This window comes from Amphiura filiformis, chromosome 10 (assembly GCF_039555335.1).
Source record: "Amphiura filiformis chromosome 10, Afil_fr2py, whole genome shotgun sequence".
Classification (NCBI taxonomy): Eukaryota; Metazoa; Echinodermata; class Ophiuroidea; order Amphilepidida; family Amphiuridae; genus Amphiura; species Amphiura filiformis.
In genome coordinates, this window is record NC_092637.1 from 18,489,435 (window position 1) to 18,502,371 (window position 12,937).

The window sequence follows — 12,937 nt, forward strand, 5'->3', positions numbered from 1 at the left end:
AACAGACATATCGTATTATATCATAATTGGAAATACCAGCGTGAAGCGTTAAGGCTGTTCCAGTTAGATTACATACTCATTGGCTGTTCCATTTAATTTACATACTCCCTCTGAAATGGCCCCAAAAAAGGCTGTTCCGTATAATTTACATACTCCCTCTGAAATGGCTGTTCCATTTACTTTACATACTCGATGATACTCCCTCTGGAATAGTTTCCCCCTAATCATATTCCATAACCTCACTGTGAGTAAGAGATATTGACAACAGCAACCTATGGAGAGTAAGAGAGACAGCTCCCCTGGGAGGGGACTTTTTACAATTTCTTTATTTTAAGTGCTACGACTGTGCAACCTACATTCAATTAAAGCTTGTGACTTGGACTTTCACTTCTTACATATTTTCTGCCCAATTGGGCGACTTTTTACAATTTCTTTAAGTCCTCAGCAAATAAGGACTGTAAGTTTGGGTACACCGACAACATGCGGGTATAGCCGTATTTGTGTACAAATATATAGCCTTCTAGTTATACCCGCATTTATACCCGCATGCGAAGCATGGACGGGTATATTGCCATCCTGTGGTTTCTTCTCCTTCTCCATCTTCTCCTCCCATCAAACACATCATTCTGTCAAGGCTAGCGCTAAAACTACAAGGGCCCTGGGGCCCTACCCCGTAGAAGTGCCTTTTGCCCATCTTGGCCCCAGAGGTCAAAGGTCACGGGCCCCAGGGGCCCAAATGTGAAAATACAAAGCACGCCATTTCTCATCAAATGAAGCAGCCTCAGGGCCCTGAGTTGGTACACTGATAGCCCTAGGGGTACTCTATATTTACAAATATACAAGAGCCCCATATGTTATATATTATGGGCCCCAGGGGCCCAAATGTTAAAATATGGTGCAACAGATTGACAAGCCTAGCTCTAAAAGTACAAGATCACTAGGGCTCATATGTGGCATATGTATGGGCCCTAAGTTGTAGATGTGCCTTTTGCCCATTTTGGCCCCAGATGTACAAGGCTGGGGGCCCCAGGGGCCCAAATGTTAAAACAAAGGGCCGGCCGTTTCTCAGCAAATAAAGTAGCTACAGGGTTCAGATTTGGTACACAGATATTTCTTTAGTATTATATTGTCATATGTATATATAACCCCACATATGTCACATAATATGGGCCCCAGGGCCCCAAACGCTAAAACATAGGGCCGACCGTTACTCAGTAAATAAAGCAGCTACAATGCCCAGCTTGAGTCTACTGATAGCACTTGAGAATCATACTTCAACATATGTACATGAGCCCCATAAATCATATATATTGGGCCCCAGGGCCCCAAATGTTAAAACAAAGGGCCGGCCGTTTCTCATCATATAAACCAGCTTTATGGCTCAGAGTTTGTACACAGATTGCACCTGAGAATTACATTGTTATATGTACATATGAGCCCCATATATCACATAATATTGGCCCCAGGGTCCCAAACGCTAAAACATAGGGCCGGGCGTTACTCAGTAAATAAAGTAGCTACAGTGGCCAGCTTGAGTCTACTGATAGCACTAGAGAATTATACTTCAACATAATTATGTACATGGCCCTCATATGTAAAATATTATGGGTCCCAGGGCCCCAAATTTTAAAAGAAATGGCGGGCCGTTTCTCATCAAAGAAAGCAGCTTCCGGGCTCAGAATTTGTACACAGATAGCACCTAAGAATTATATTGTTATTAACACCCATCCACCCCACACACGTAGGACTAAACAGACAGATCGTATTATATCATAATTGGAAATACCAGCGTGAAGCGTTAAGGCTGTTCCAGTTAAATTACATACCCATTGGCTGTTCCGTTTAATTTACATACGCCCTCTGAAATGGCTGTTCCATTTAATTTACATACTCCCTCTGGAATAGTTTCCCCCTAATCATATACTGACAACAGCAACCTATGGAGAGTAAGAGAGACGACTCCCCTGGGAGGACATTTTACAATTTCTTTATTTTAAGGGCAGAGTAATGGGAGAGAACATGGACCTTTTCGAGCTTCATTATTTCTGAATTGTATGTCCAAAGTATATAAAACTATACATTTTGGAAAGGAAATGAGTCAAGGAATCCCATGGTGACGTCAGATTTGTTCAAAAATCTCAAGTTTTTGAAAAAAGAACAAAAATTCACTTTTTTACCCCAATTTTTTTGTGACAACTTAGAAAAAATCCGTTCGGAGTAAAAAAAAAAATTCAGTTAGCTTTTCATGAAGAAGAGACATGAAATTAGGGAAGGTTTTTTATTTTTTTGAAATTCGTCTCTTTTTTCGAAATATTGAAAAAAACATGTGAAAAAAGCCATTTTGTCACTCTATTAAGCTAAAAATTGCACATAATGGTGTATATTTTTGTTTAAAACAAATATTTTTAAAAAATGAAAAAACTTCCCTAGACTTTGATGTACTCTAAAGGATAGTGCAAAAAGTTTACCCTTTGCTTGCATATTTTTCGAGTTATCTTGTCACAAAAATCGCGCAATATTGTCAAAAGTGAACTCTGAGAAATCGACGTTTTAGTAAAAAAATGTCAAAATTATGCACAAAACGTCCTTAAATTTTAAAACGGTAAGACTTTCACACTTGTAAAAGCTGTATCTGGTGCATGGTCTAAATATGCATCTTTTTGCACCAATGAATCTATAATCTCTGCTTTCAGTGCGCCAAAATTCAAAATAATTAAAAAATCTAAGTGGCATTTTGACTGCAAATTTTTGTTTTGTTTACACCACATTTGCTGGCGTTAACAACATACCGAATGCGCCTTGACTGCGTTTGACATACGCGCAGAGTTGCGCCGCGTCACGCGACGCGAATCGCGCGCGTAATATCAATATTCCGCATTCACGCATTTCTGACTCAGATTATTTCCCGCCAATTTACTAAGCTGTCTTCAGCCATGTGACTTTTTAGAGTTGAAAAGAGTGAAATAAATCAAGCGAAAATACGAATAAATATTAGCAAGTTGTATTTTATCAGTTTCAAGTGAAAGAATACATCTTAGTGTTGATAAATATCAAAAAATCTCAAATTCGGTCGTGGACGAATGTGTCTTCCATTACTCTGGCCTTAAGTGCTACGACAGTGCAACCTACATTCAATTAAAGCTTGTGACGTGGACTTTCACTTTTTACACATTTTCTGCCCAATTGGGTGACTTTTTACAATTTCTTTATTTTAAGTCCTCAGCAAATAAGGACTGTAAGTTTGGGTACACCCATAACATGCGCGTATAGCCGTATTTGTGTACAAATATATAGCCTTCTAGTTTCTTCTCCTTCTCCTTCTCCTCCTCCTCTTCCTCCTTCTCTTCCTCCTCCTCCTTCTCCTATCAAACACATCATTCTGTCAAGGCTAGCGCTAAAACTACAAGGGCCACAGGGCCCATATGTGGTACACTTATGGGCCCTATCCCGTAGAAGTGCCTTTTGCCCATCTTGGCCCCAGAGGTCAACGGTCACGGGCCCAGGGGCCCAAATGTGAAAATACAAAGCACGCCATTTCTCATCAAATGAAGCAGCCTCAGGGCCCTGAGTTGGTACACTGATAGCCCTAGGGATACTCTATATTTACAAATATACAAGAGCCCCATATGTTATATATTATGGGCCCTAGGGGCCCAAATGTTAAAATATGGTGCAACAGATTGGCAAGCCTAGCTCTAAAAGTACAAGATCACTATGGCTCATATGTGGCATATGTATGGGCCCTAAGTTGTAGATGTGCCTTTTGCCCATTTTGGCCCCAGATGTACAAGGCTGGGGGCCCCAGAGGCCCAAATGTTAAAACAAAGGGTCGGCCGTTTCTCAGCAAATAAAGTAGCTACAGGGTTCAGATTTGGTACACAGATAGGTCTTTAGTATTATATTGTCCTATGTATATATAACCCCCGTATATCACATAATATGGGCCCCAGGGCCCCAAACGCTAAAACATAGGGCCGGCCGTTACTCAGTAAATAAAGCAGCTACAATGCCCAGCTTGAGTCTACTGATAGCACTTGAAAATCATACTTCAACATATGTACATGAGCCCCATAAGTCATATATATTGGGCCCCAGGGCCCCAAATGTTAAAACAAAGGGCCGGCCGTTTCTCATCATATAAAGCAGCTTTATGGCTCAGAGTTTGTACACCGATCGCACCTGAGAATTACATTGTTATATGTACATATGAGCCCCATATATCACATAATATTGGCCCCAGGGCCCCAAAAGCTAAAACATAGGGCCGGCCGTTACTCAGTAAATAAAGTAGCTACAGTGGCCAGCTTGAGTCTACTGATAGCACTAGAGAATTATACTTCAACATAATTATGTACATGGGCCTCATAAGTCAAATATTATGGGCCCCAAGGCCCCAAATGTTAAAACAAAGGGCGGGCCGTTTCTCATCAAAGAAAGCAGCTTCCGGGCTCAGAATTTGTACACAGATAGCACCTGAGAATTATATTGTTACTAACACCCACACACCCATCCACCACACACACGTAGGACTAAACAGACAGATCGTATTATATCATAATTGGAAATACCAGCGTGAAGCGTTAAGGCTGTTCCAGTTAAATTACATACCCATTGGCTGTTCCATTTAATTTACATGCTCCCTCTGAAATGGCCCCCAAAAAGGATGTTCCGTTTAATTTACATACTCCCTTTGAAATTGCTGTTCCATTTAATTTACATGTACTCCCTCTGGAATAGTTCCCCCCCCCCCCAATTACATTGCATAGCCTCACTGTGAGTAAGAGAGACTGACAACAGCAACCTATGGAGAGTAAGGGAGACGGCTCCCCTGGGAGGGGACTTTTTACAATTTCTTTATTTTAAGTGCTACGACAGTGCAACCTACATTCAATTAAAGCTTATGACTTGGACTTTCACTTTTTACACATTTTCTGCCCAATCGGGCGACTTTTTACAATTTCTTTATTTTAAGTCCTCAGCAAATAAGGACTGTAAGTTTGGGTACACCGATAACATGCGGGTATAGCCGTATTTGTGTACAAATATATAGCCTTCTAGTTGTTAATTGTTATTGTCATTGTTTTAATTCCCTGGTTCAAACATACTGTTTCAGATTCTGCAACTGCAAAAGACAGATCATCACGACCGCGAAGAGAAACGTAGGTATGAAGCTTCCAAGCAGGAACAACGTATTAAAGAACGAGTCAAATTCAGTTGCTTGATATGCAACACGTTCGCTTGCTACAGTGACGACATACGTTGCATCAGTGGCAAACATCGAGTAGTTGTTGATGAATCGTTCACTTCGCGTTTCGAAACCAAGGAACATGAGCGACCTAAAACTCTCGATGGTGGTGTAACAGTGACGAAGCGTATTGTCTGTGCGCAGTGCTCATCCCATTGGGGTATACTTGCTGCGAATTTTCAAGATAGAGAGTTGCCACTGATCCAGCCGAAGCATTTTTTCTTGGTAGGCGCCAGAGGAAATCGGAGGCGATTGAAAAATGGAATGAAGCCTGGTTTCAGATTGAAGATTACGATGTATAAAATAATGATATGAATTGAGTATATAAATAGAGTGAATAGACAACAGGAGCATATCTCTGTCCATTTCAAATAAGGTTAAGTAAACACACCACGATATATATCTCAAAATCTATATGCATTTTAAAATAATTATTGAAATAGCAAAACAAAACCCAGTTCTGTTCCGCACATTTTGATTGCTCATTTGTCCAGAATTTGTTGTCATGGTGACCCTTTGAATAAAGATAACCAATATATCGAATAACGCTATCATCCTTTTGATTCAAAGGGACACAAAACTGGGTTTCTTTTTGATATTTCAATTTGAAAATTGGATGCGATGCATAGATTTTGAGTTATTATATATTCAAGGTTAGCAACTATTTTAAACTATTGCGATTTGGTAGTTCACAGCATCTTGCGAATGGTAGTGAGCTTATGGCAAGAACAGCATTGATCATTTCATAGCGAGTTTGTAGAAGAATGCAAATATCACAGATATACTTTTGTAGGTCATGTGATTCTGGAGTTATGTTGTAAAGAGGGCTGAAACAACAACACTTTTGTAAAACGTACTTGAGTAATCAACAACAATAAAGCAAGCACGACGATTACAGACCATTATATTTAAATACCTGAAGAATATAGAAACAACTCGAGTCCACATATTTGCCCACTTTAATTAGGCAAGGGCAATGTTAAGGCTATCATGTGCTTCAGGCCCAAATTCAATCTGAAAGTTCTATTGAAAGAAATAACAAGATAAGAAATATTCCAACTATGAGCAAATATTTCCACTATACCAAAGTTTGTCTTGGTATGAGATACAGGGTGTCCCAAATAAAAGAGGCCTCTCATTGCGCCCTCTTTTTCTCCTATTTCTTAAAAGTTGATCAAATATATTTTGATATTTAAAGAAACCTTGAGTCGTTAGCTTTAATAAACCAAAACAATTATATCAATCGGCTCATAACTTTCGAAGATATGCGCTTTTAAAGAAATGTACCCGTCTGTCCACGGAGAAGGTTTGCCTACTTCAAAGATTGAAAAGGATTACACATACCATGCATGAATATCAAACATTCCTCAATGATAACTTTATATAGAATGGGTTGTACCGGTGGGTTTATAATAGTGTCATTAATTTGTGGGTAAAATGGATGCCGAATGGGACTTCGTTTGCTTTACTTGCAATTACTTATTTTTTCTTGGTTATTTATGCCTTTTTGTTTTATTAAGTTTCTTACTTTCTTACTTTGTTATTTCTTGCTTTCTTCTTATTATTTATAACATAAGTCGTTTCTCCTTTTAGGATAAAAGGTAGCCCTAAAAGGCTGTTTGGTTTGTCTTTGGTTCTTCTGAAGTGAGTTTACTGTGTTGCTCTGCCCTCTACCTGGTTGCCTCCTTGGCGAAAACAGCCCTGGTTCCAGCCCTGGTCCTCATTGCATCAATTGCGTTGCGTACCATCCTTGTGCGCCGGATACTTGCGAATGCATTCAGTAATACGTTTGCGAAGATCTTGGATTTTGCCACAAAGGAACAAAATCAAGTGATGTGAGGTCTGGTGATCCACTCCACAGCATGAGCCATCCCAACCACTCTGTTTGCTATCCGTGGATAGAGTGAAAAACGGGTACTTTTATTCAAAAGGGCATATCTTCAAAAGTTATGAGCCGATTGAAATAATTGTTTTGGTTTATTAAAGCTAACGATTAAGGTCATAAGCAAGATTAGACCTACCAATTGCATTGTGTACCCACCACTGATCTTTTAATTGGTAGAATTCAGTCTAAACTATTATTAACATCAATCTAATTATTTCTTTTTATGAATAAGATATTAGGTTACATATTTCAGCCAAAAAAACAAAAATAAAGTTCTTAATTAACTGCTTAATTAGCACTTTTAAATTAAAATTTTTAGGATGACAAACAAAATGCTCCAGGAGCTCAGAGGAGATGATTTCCATGATCAGTCCACTTTTCAAGACTGACTTTAACAGTGATTACAAGGTTTGTGTCTGCTTAAATTAACCCCTGTAGTAGCAGTATTTTTCTACTGTTGTTCTTAAAACTTTTACACACTAATGAACATGTAATTGGCAGTAAGTACTGAAAAAACAAAGTAGATAGCTCTTTCCAATAATTTTTGACACCATTTTTGCAAAGATCAGTCCATTTTTCAAGATGCTTGTTCAGAGACATTTAACAATGGACCAATAGATAAAGCATGTAATGCCCTTTGATTTCTATAGTTAACATGGTTAACATGTTTATTATTATAGGCCTACATTATATTTCATTAAATTTCTTATTTTAAATGCTGTCATTATGATTTTCTTAAATGACATTTAAGTTTCAATATCAATTCTAAGGTTTCATGTTAGCAAACACATAGATTTCTTCATATAGAAAAGCTGAAATTGCTGTGTGCATCTTAGTGTATCTGCATACAAGGTCACACTTGCACAATCACAATAGGCATACACAAAAGAATTTGACCATTTCTTTTGTGCTTACCTACACACAAGCAGTGTGTGCTATTTCTTGTTACTTCTGGTTGTTACACATTTGGTAGGTCTGATCTTGCTTATGACCTTAAGGTTTCTTTATATACCACAATATATTTAATCAACCTTTCAGAATTGGAGAAAAAGAGGGCGTAATGAGGGGCCTCTTTTTTGGGGGGACACCATGTACACCTGCAGGGCAAAAGACCCTATAGTCTACATGGAGGAAGATGATTTGTTGGGGTTTTTTGGCATTAACTTCGGCAATGGCGGTGTGTTGAGAACAGTGCGGTTGAAAAAGAGACTGAAGATCAATATGAATGGAGAATCACGATGACATAACTGAAATACAGACTTGCGGTGCGCCGGTGGGACCGCGGTGCGCCGGTGGGACCGCGGTGCGCCGGTGGGACCGCGGTGCGCCGGTGGGACCGCGGTGCGCCGGTGGGACCGCAGCTGATAAAGTTGGAAAGACTGCCAGCATGTCTGAGGAGGATGTGGTTAGAGGTTTTCTGTCTCTAGGAACGTTTAGCTACTTGCGTATAGTAAAGGCAAGGTTGATTGTGACCTGTTAAAATTTGTAAAATAAAGTATATATTAATTAATATTAATTATGTAGTTTCAATCATTTCATGTAGGAGTAGATCGGTGTGAACAGGTTGTCAGAGTCGTTGGCGTCCAAATGTCAAAATATTGTAATAGAATATTTTACCGACCGGCCGACCCTTCCTACACATGTTACATTTTTGCCCACCCTAAGCTTAATGTCAGCTAATAGGTTTTTTAATATACAACAGCGCCGGTATGAAGAAGACACAATGCCCTACAACAGTGGCTGCGCCAGGATTTGTCGGGGCATTCGGGGATGCAAAAACAAACAATTTTGCGCAAAATTGCCACAAAAAATGGAAATTTCCGTAATTTTGGGTTTTTACTGGCGGCAAGAGTTCTAACTGGGGTATTTTCTTTATGACTTCCCCCACCCTTGACCCTACAATAGGTGCTATAATAGGCATGATACGATTTCTGATAGCATTTATCGCACACACAAAATTATCACTATAGTAGCATAATGATCAACCGTTGTAGCAAGACTGATTAACCAATGAGTATCTTTGGATTGACGCGATTTTTAGTTCCTCCAGCCTCCGCTATGTCATCTGGGCAGCCATGTTTTTGAATACAGCGCGAGTTTTTACGAAATCGTCTTTCAGCTGAATAAACGGCCACCTTTTCTTTACTAACAGTGTTGTGCTTTTATCTGCTGCTCAACTATTCCTCTATCATAAGCTGTCCATCGTGCAAGTTATTGTTGCCTACATGTATGCACACAACACAGGGGCACTCACAATAGGCAATTGACCCCTACTGGTAGCGCTGTTTTGTCGATATAGGAGATGAACTAGTTAACGTCATATGTCAAAAACTATAAAAGCTATGCTGTTAGTACTTGTTCTATGTTTCAATTACTTATTCTTTTCAAAATATCTGAATTTTCAACCCGGTACAAGCTTTAATAAAATTTGTATGAGAAAGAAATCCTAGCATCTATATCCAAACTCCCGTGTTATCCCATTCCACATTTTGCTTCACCGGGCCGCCCTGGCTTGGTCGCATTTGGAAGAGGGGTATCACGAAACCGTAATAGGTACAAACTTAGTACTTTCTGTCAATCAAGTATGGTTTATTCTCTACATGTTAATTTTTAAATCATTAGCATAGTCCTAACAGGGGACCGCCTTGATGAATAAATGACAGCAAACCATTGAAAAATACCCCCAAAACTCAGTGGAGCTCCACCCGTACCTGTCAATAGCGTCAATTATCGACCGTAGCGGACAATTCGATCGCTCATTGGATTAATATTATCACGTGGTAATAAACTTGCATTGGACAATCGATTACTATAATGGTTTAGTACAACTGGTGAACACGGGGGGGTGAACATATACCATGTGCTAAAATTTGTAATTTAAAAACCCGAAATTTAGGCTGTGAAAAAAATGTATGATACATTGAAGCATTTCAAGAAGCTATACAATACATATATGTCACGATTTAATACGCGTTTAAACGCACGTGTTTATATATTATAAACGCGACGAATAATACTGAATTATCTGAGTTAACGTGGAAATAAGGCTAACTTTGCAATTTTAAACACCTTGCCACAACGTGTTTTTTTAAATACATAATAAACGCCTAACATGTTCATTAGAAACGTTTCTTAGTGCAGTTGCTACAAGCTACATGCACATATAATATCACACAATTAAAACAACTTGACAAATTAGTTTTGAAAAGATATTATGTGGTCTACCATAACACTGCTAGTTATTTTGCATTGTATGAAGCAACAGTGGGCGTAAGCATGTAAGAATGTAAGCATGTGACATAGTAGATCAGCTCAAATATTATTACAATCAGACTCGATGGTTGGTGCCTTGTGGGAAAATATGGGAAATTCCCCATTCATGCAATAGTTGAACTTTGAAACATACGTAAACATTTCATTGAATATCTAATTGATAATAAGGAGTCGTTTGTTAACGGCAACATTTCAATGGCGTCGACAGAGGCCAATGCTGACTCGCCAGAATTAAAGGTATGTAATTATATAGAATTATTTGATTATTATTAGAGTTATCATGCGAGTATTTTGGGGAGGGCTTTGGGGCGCCAGCCCCAGGAAAAAAAAAGGGCGGCAAAAAAAAAAAAAAAGAAAAAAAAAAAAAAGAAAAAGAAAAAAGAAGGAAAGAGAAAAAAGAAGAGAAAAAGAAGGAAAGAGAAAAAAGAAAGAAAATTACGCTTATCACCTATAATGTGCGATACATTTAGGTAAGGGGGAGAGAGCCATATTAGGCCTACAGGGTGGCAAGGAGGGCGGCTTGTGGGGCGAAACCGTAGAAGGAGGGCGGTATAAGGAGGCTGGCTTGTAAAAAAACGCGTGTCAGTCACCCATAAGGGGCGGCACAATGGTAACTTGTAACCAGGAGAAAAGAGGGGGCGGAAAAGTATATACAACAGGCGTTATAACTATAGGCCTATGCGTACAGGGTAACCTATACGAGGGCGACTTGTAACGTGCGGCACATACGATGGCAGTTTGTAACCAGGACAAAAGAAGAGGGAGGGAGGAGAGAAAACGTTTGTCAGTCGTCAATAAAGGGCGGCACATTGTGACTTGAGAAAATAGGAGTGGAAAAGTAGATCACGCTTTATGTGCCTAAGGTTTTGACACATTGTGGGGCAGCACATAAGTATGGTGGCATGTGTTGTGGTGCAGCACATAGTACAAGAAAGACGGCTTGTAACCAGGATAAAAGTAAGGGAGTGGTGAGAAAAAACGCTTGTCAGTCACCTATTTAGGGCGGCACATGTTGGCTTGTTACCAGGAGAAATATATACAAGGGGCGGAAAATTACAACACGCGTTATAGGCCTACAGGGTGACCCATATAAGGAGGGCGGCTTGTGAGGCGGCACATACAAGGAGGGCGTCTTGTAACCAGGACAAAAGTAGTATCAGTCACCTATAAATGGCGCCACTTTGTGACTTGTAAGCAGGAGAAAAGAGGGGATGGAAAAGTATACTACGCTTTATAACTATGGGCCTTCGGTGTGAAAGGAGGGTGGGCGGCACATAGAAGTAAGATGACTTGTGGGCGGCACGTACCAGGAAGGTGGCTTATAACTAGGAAAAAAGTAAGAGGAGGAGACAAAAACGCTGGTCAGTAACCTATTATTTAGCATGTTAAGGGCGGCACATGATGGCTTGTAACCAGGAGTTACCAGGAGAAAGATGGGCGAAAAAGAACAACAGGCGTTATAACTAGGCCTACAGGGTGACACATACAAGGAGGGCGGCTTGTGAGTCGGCATATACAAGGAGGGCGGTTTTCAGCCAAGACAAAGATTTCAGGAGGAAAAACGCTTGTCAGTCCCATATAACACGCAGGGTTTACTTTAACGCATAAAACACGCGTATTTACGCGTTCAGGCACTTTTCTGACTCCTTCAAATCCATAGTCCCAAAGTCCAATGCGTACAAAATCTTGAAAACGTACGCGTTCAGATATTGCAAGATTTGAATAGAGAAACACCCGATATTGTGCATTTATTCTCGGCTTTTGGTATTTAGGACCTACTCCCGACATTTTGTCAGCATCGATCCATGTATGTTTTAGTGATTGCGAGTCTCTAAAATTGTATAATGTCAGTTTGAAATCTTGCAAATTGGGTTCGGGTCCTTTTTTCTGTTTAAATGATGCATGTCTTCAATTGGACTTTAACAACATTTTCCCTCTCAGGGGGGAACATCCCACTCAGACACCCCCATGCGTAGTGGATAAACAGGTGACCATTTTCGCTTCTGCTCTCGACATTTGCCAATTCAGGCCCTATGTTTAACACAATTTATAGGTCTAATGGGGAAAACGTGACAACGAAAGGCTTTATGGACCGTCATTTCACAATTTTCGGCTTTTCAACTGTTCAAACTTAAATTTTACACAGTAATAGTGCCAAAATGGTCCACCAAATCGCTTCAATTAGGTGTTCATTTTCATGTAGGACCAAAAATAGTGTACTTACAAGTTTTAGGAAACTGACCAAATCATAGATCCAAACTCAATATCCTACAATTGGTCTTAGATTACATGCATGCATCTGTGGCACCAAAATAGTGCCCTCGTAAGTTATACCTTTTATATCTTGTTTGGAAGATTTTGAACTTAATAATTTTGGTATATAGGCCTACATGAATTTTCATTTTTGATGATTCATTGACACTAGGGCCTACTTCATAAAGTAGGCCTACTGTGTTAACTGTAAAGTTAGAGCCTATGTTAAATACAAAATAATAGGCCTATGATATCTTGATAATGATAATGTCGCACACCCA

The 12,937-nt window shown here is 39.5% G+C and overlaps 1 protein-coding gene across 2 annotated transcripts in view; it reads left to right on the top strand.

Annotated features, from left to right (window-relative positions):
- LOC140162600 (antiviral innate immune response receptor RIG-I-like) overlaps nt 1-5,793 on the top strand; it is a 35,546-nt gene extending 29,753 nt beyond the window's left edge. For both annotated transcript variants that reach the window (XM_072185865.1, XM_072185864.1), the window contains exon 12: nt 5,114-5,793. In XM_072185865.1, the coding sequence (XP_072041966.1) occupies nt 5,114-5,560 (447 nt within the window). In that variant the 3' untranslated portion in view covers nt 5,561-5,793. The remainder of the gene's footprint in view (nt 1-5,113) is intronic.
- Nucleotides 5,794-12,937: the final 7,144 nt, after the last annotated feature.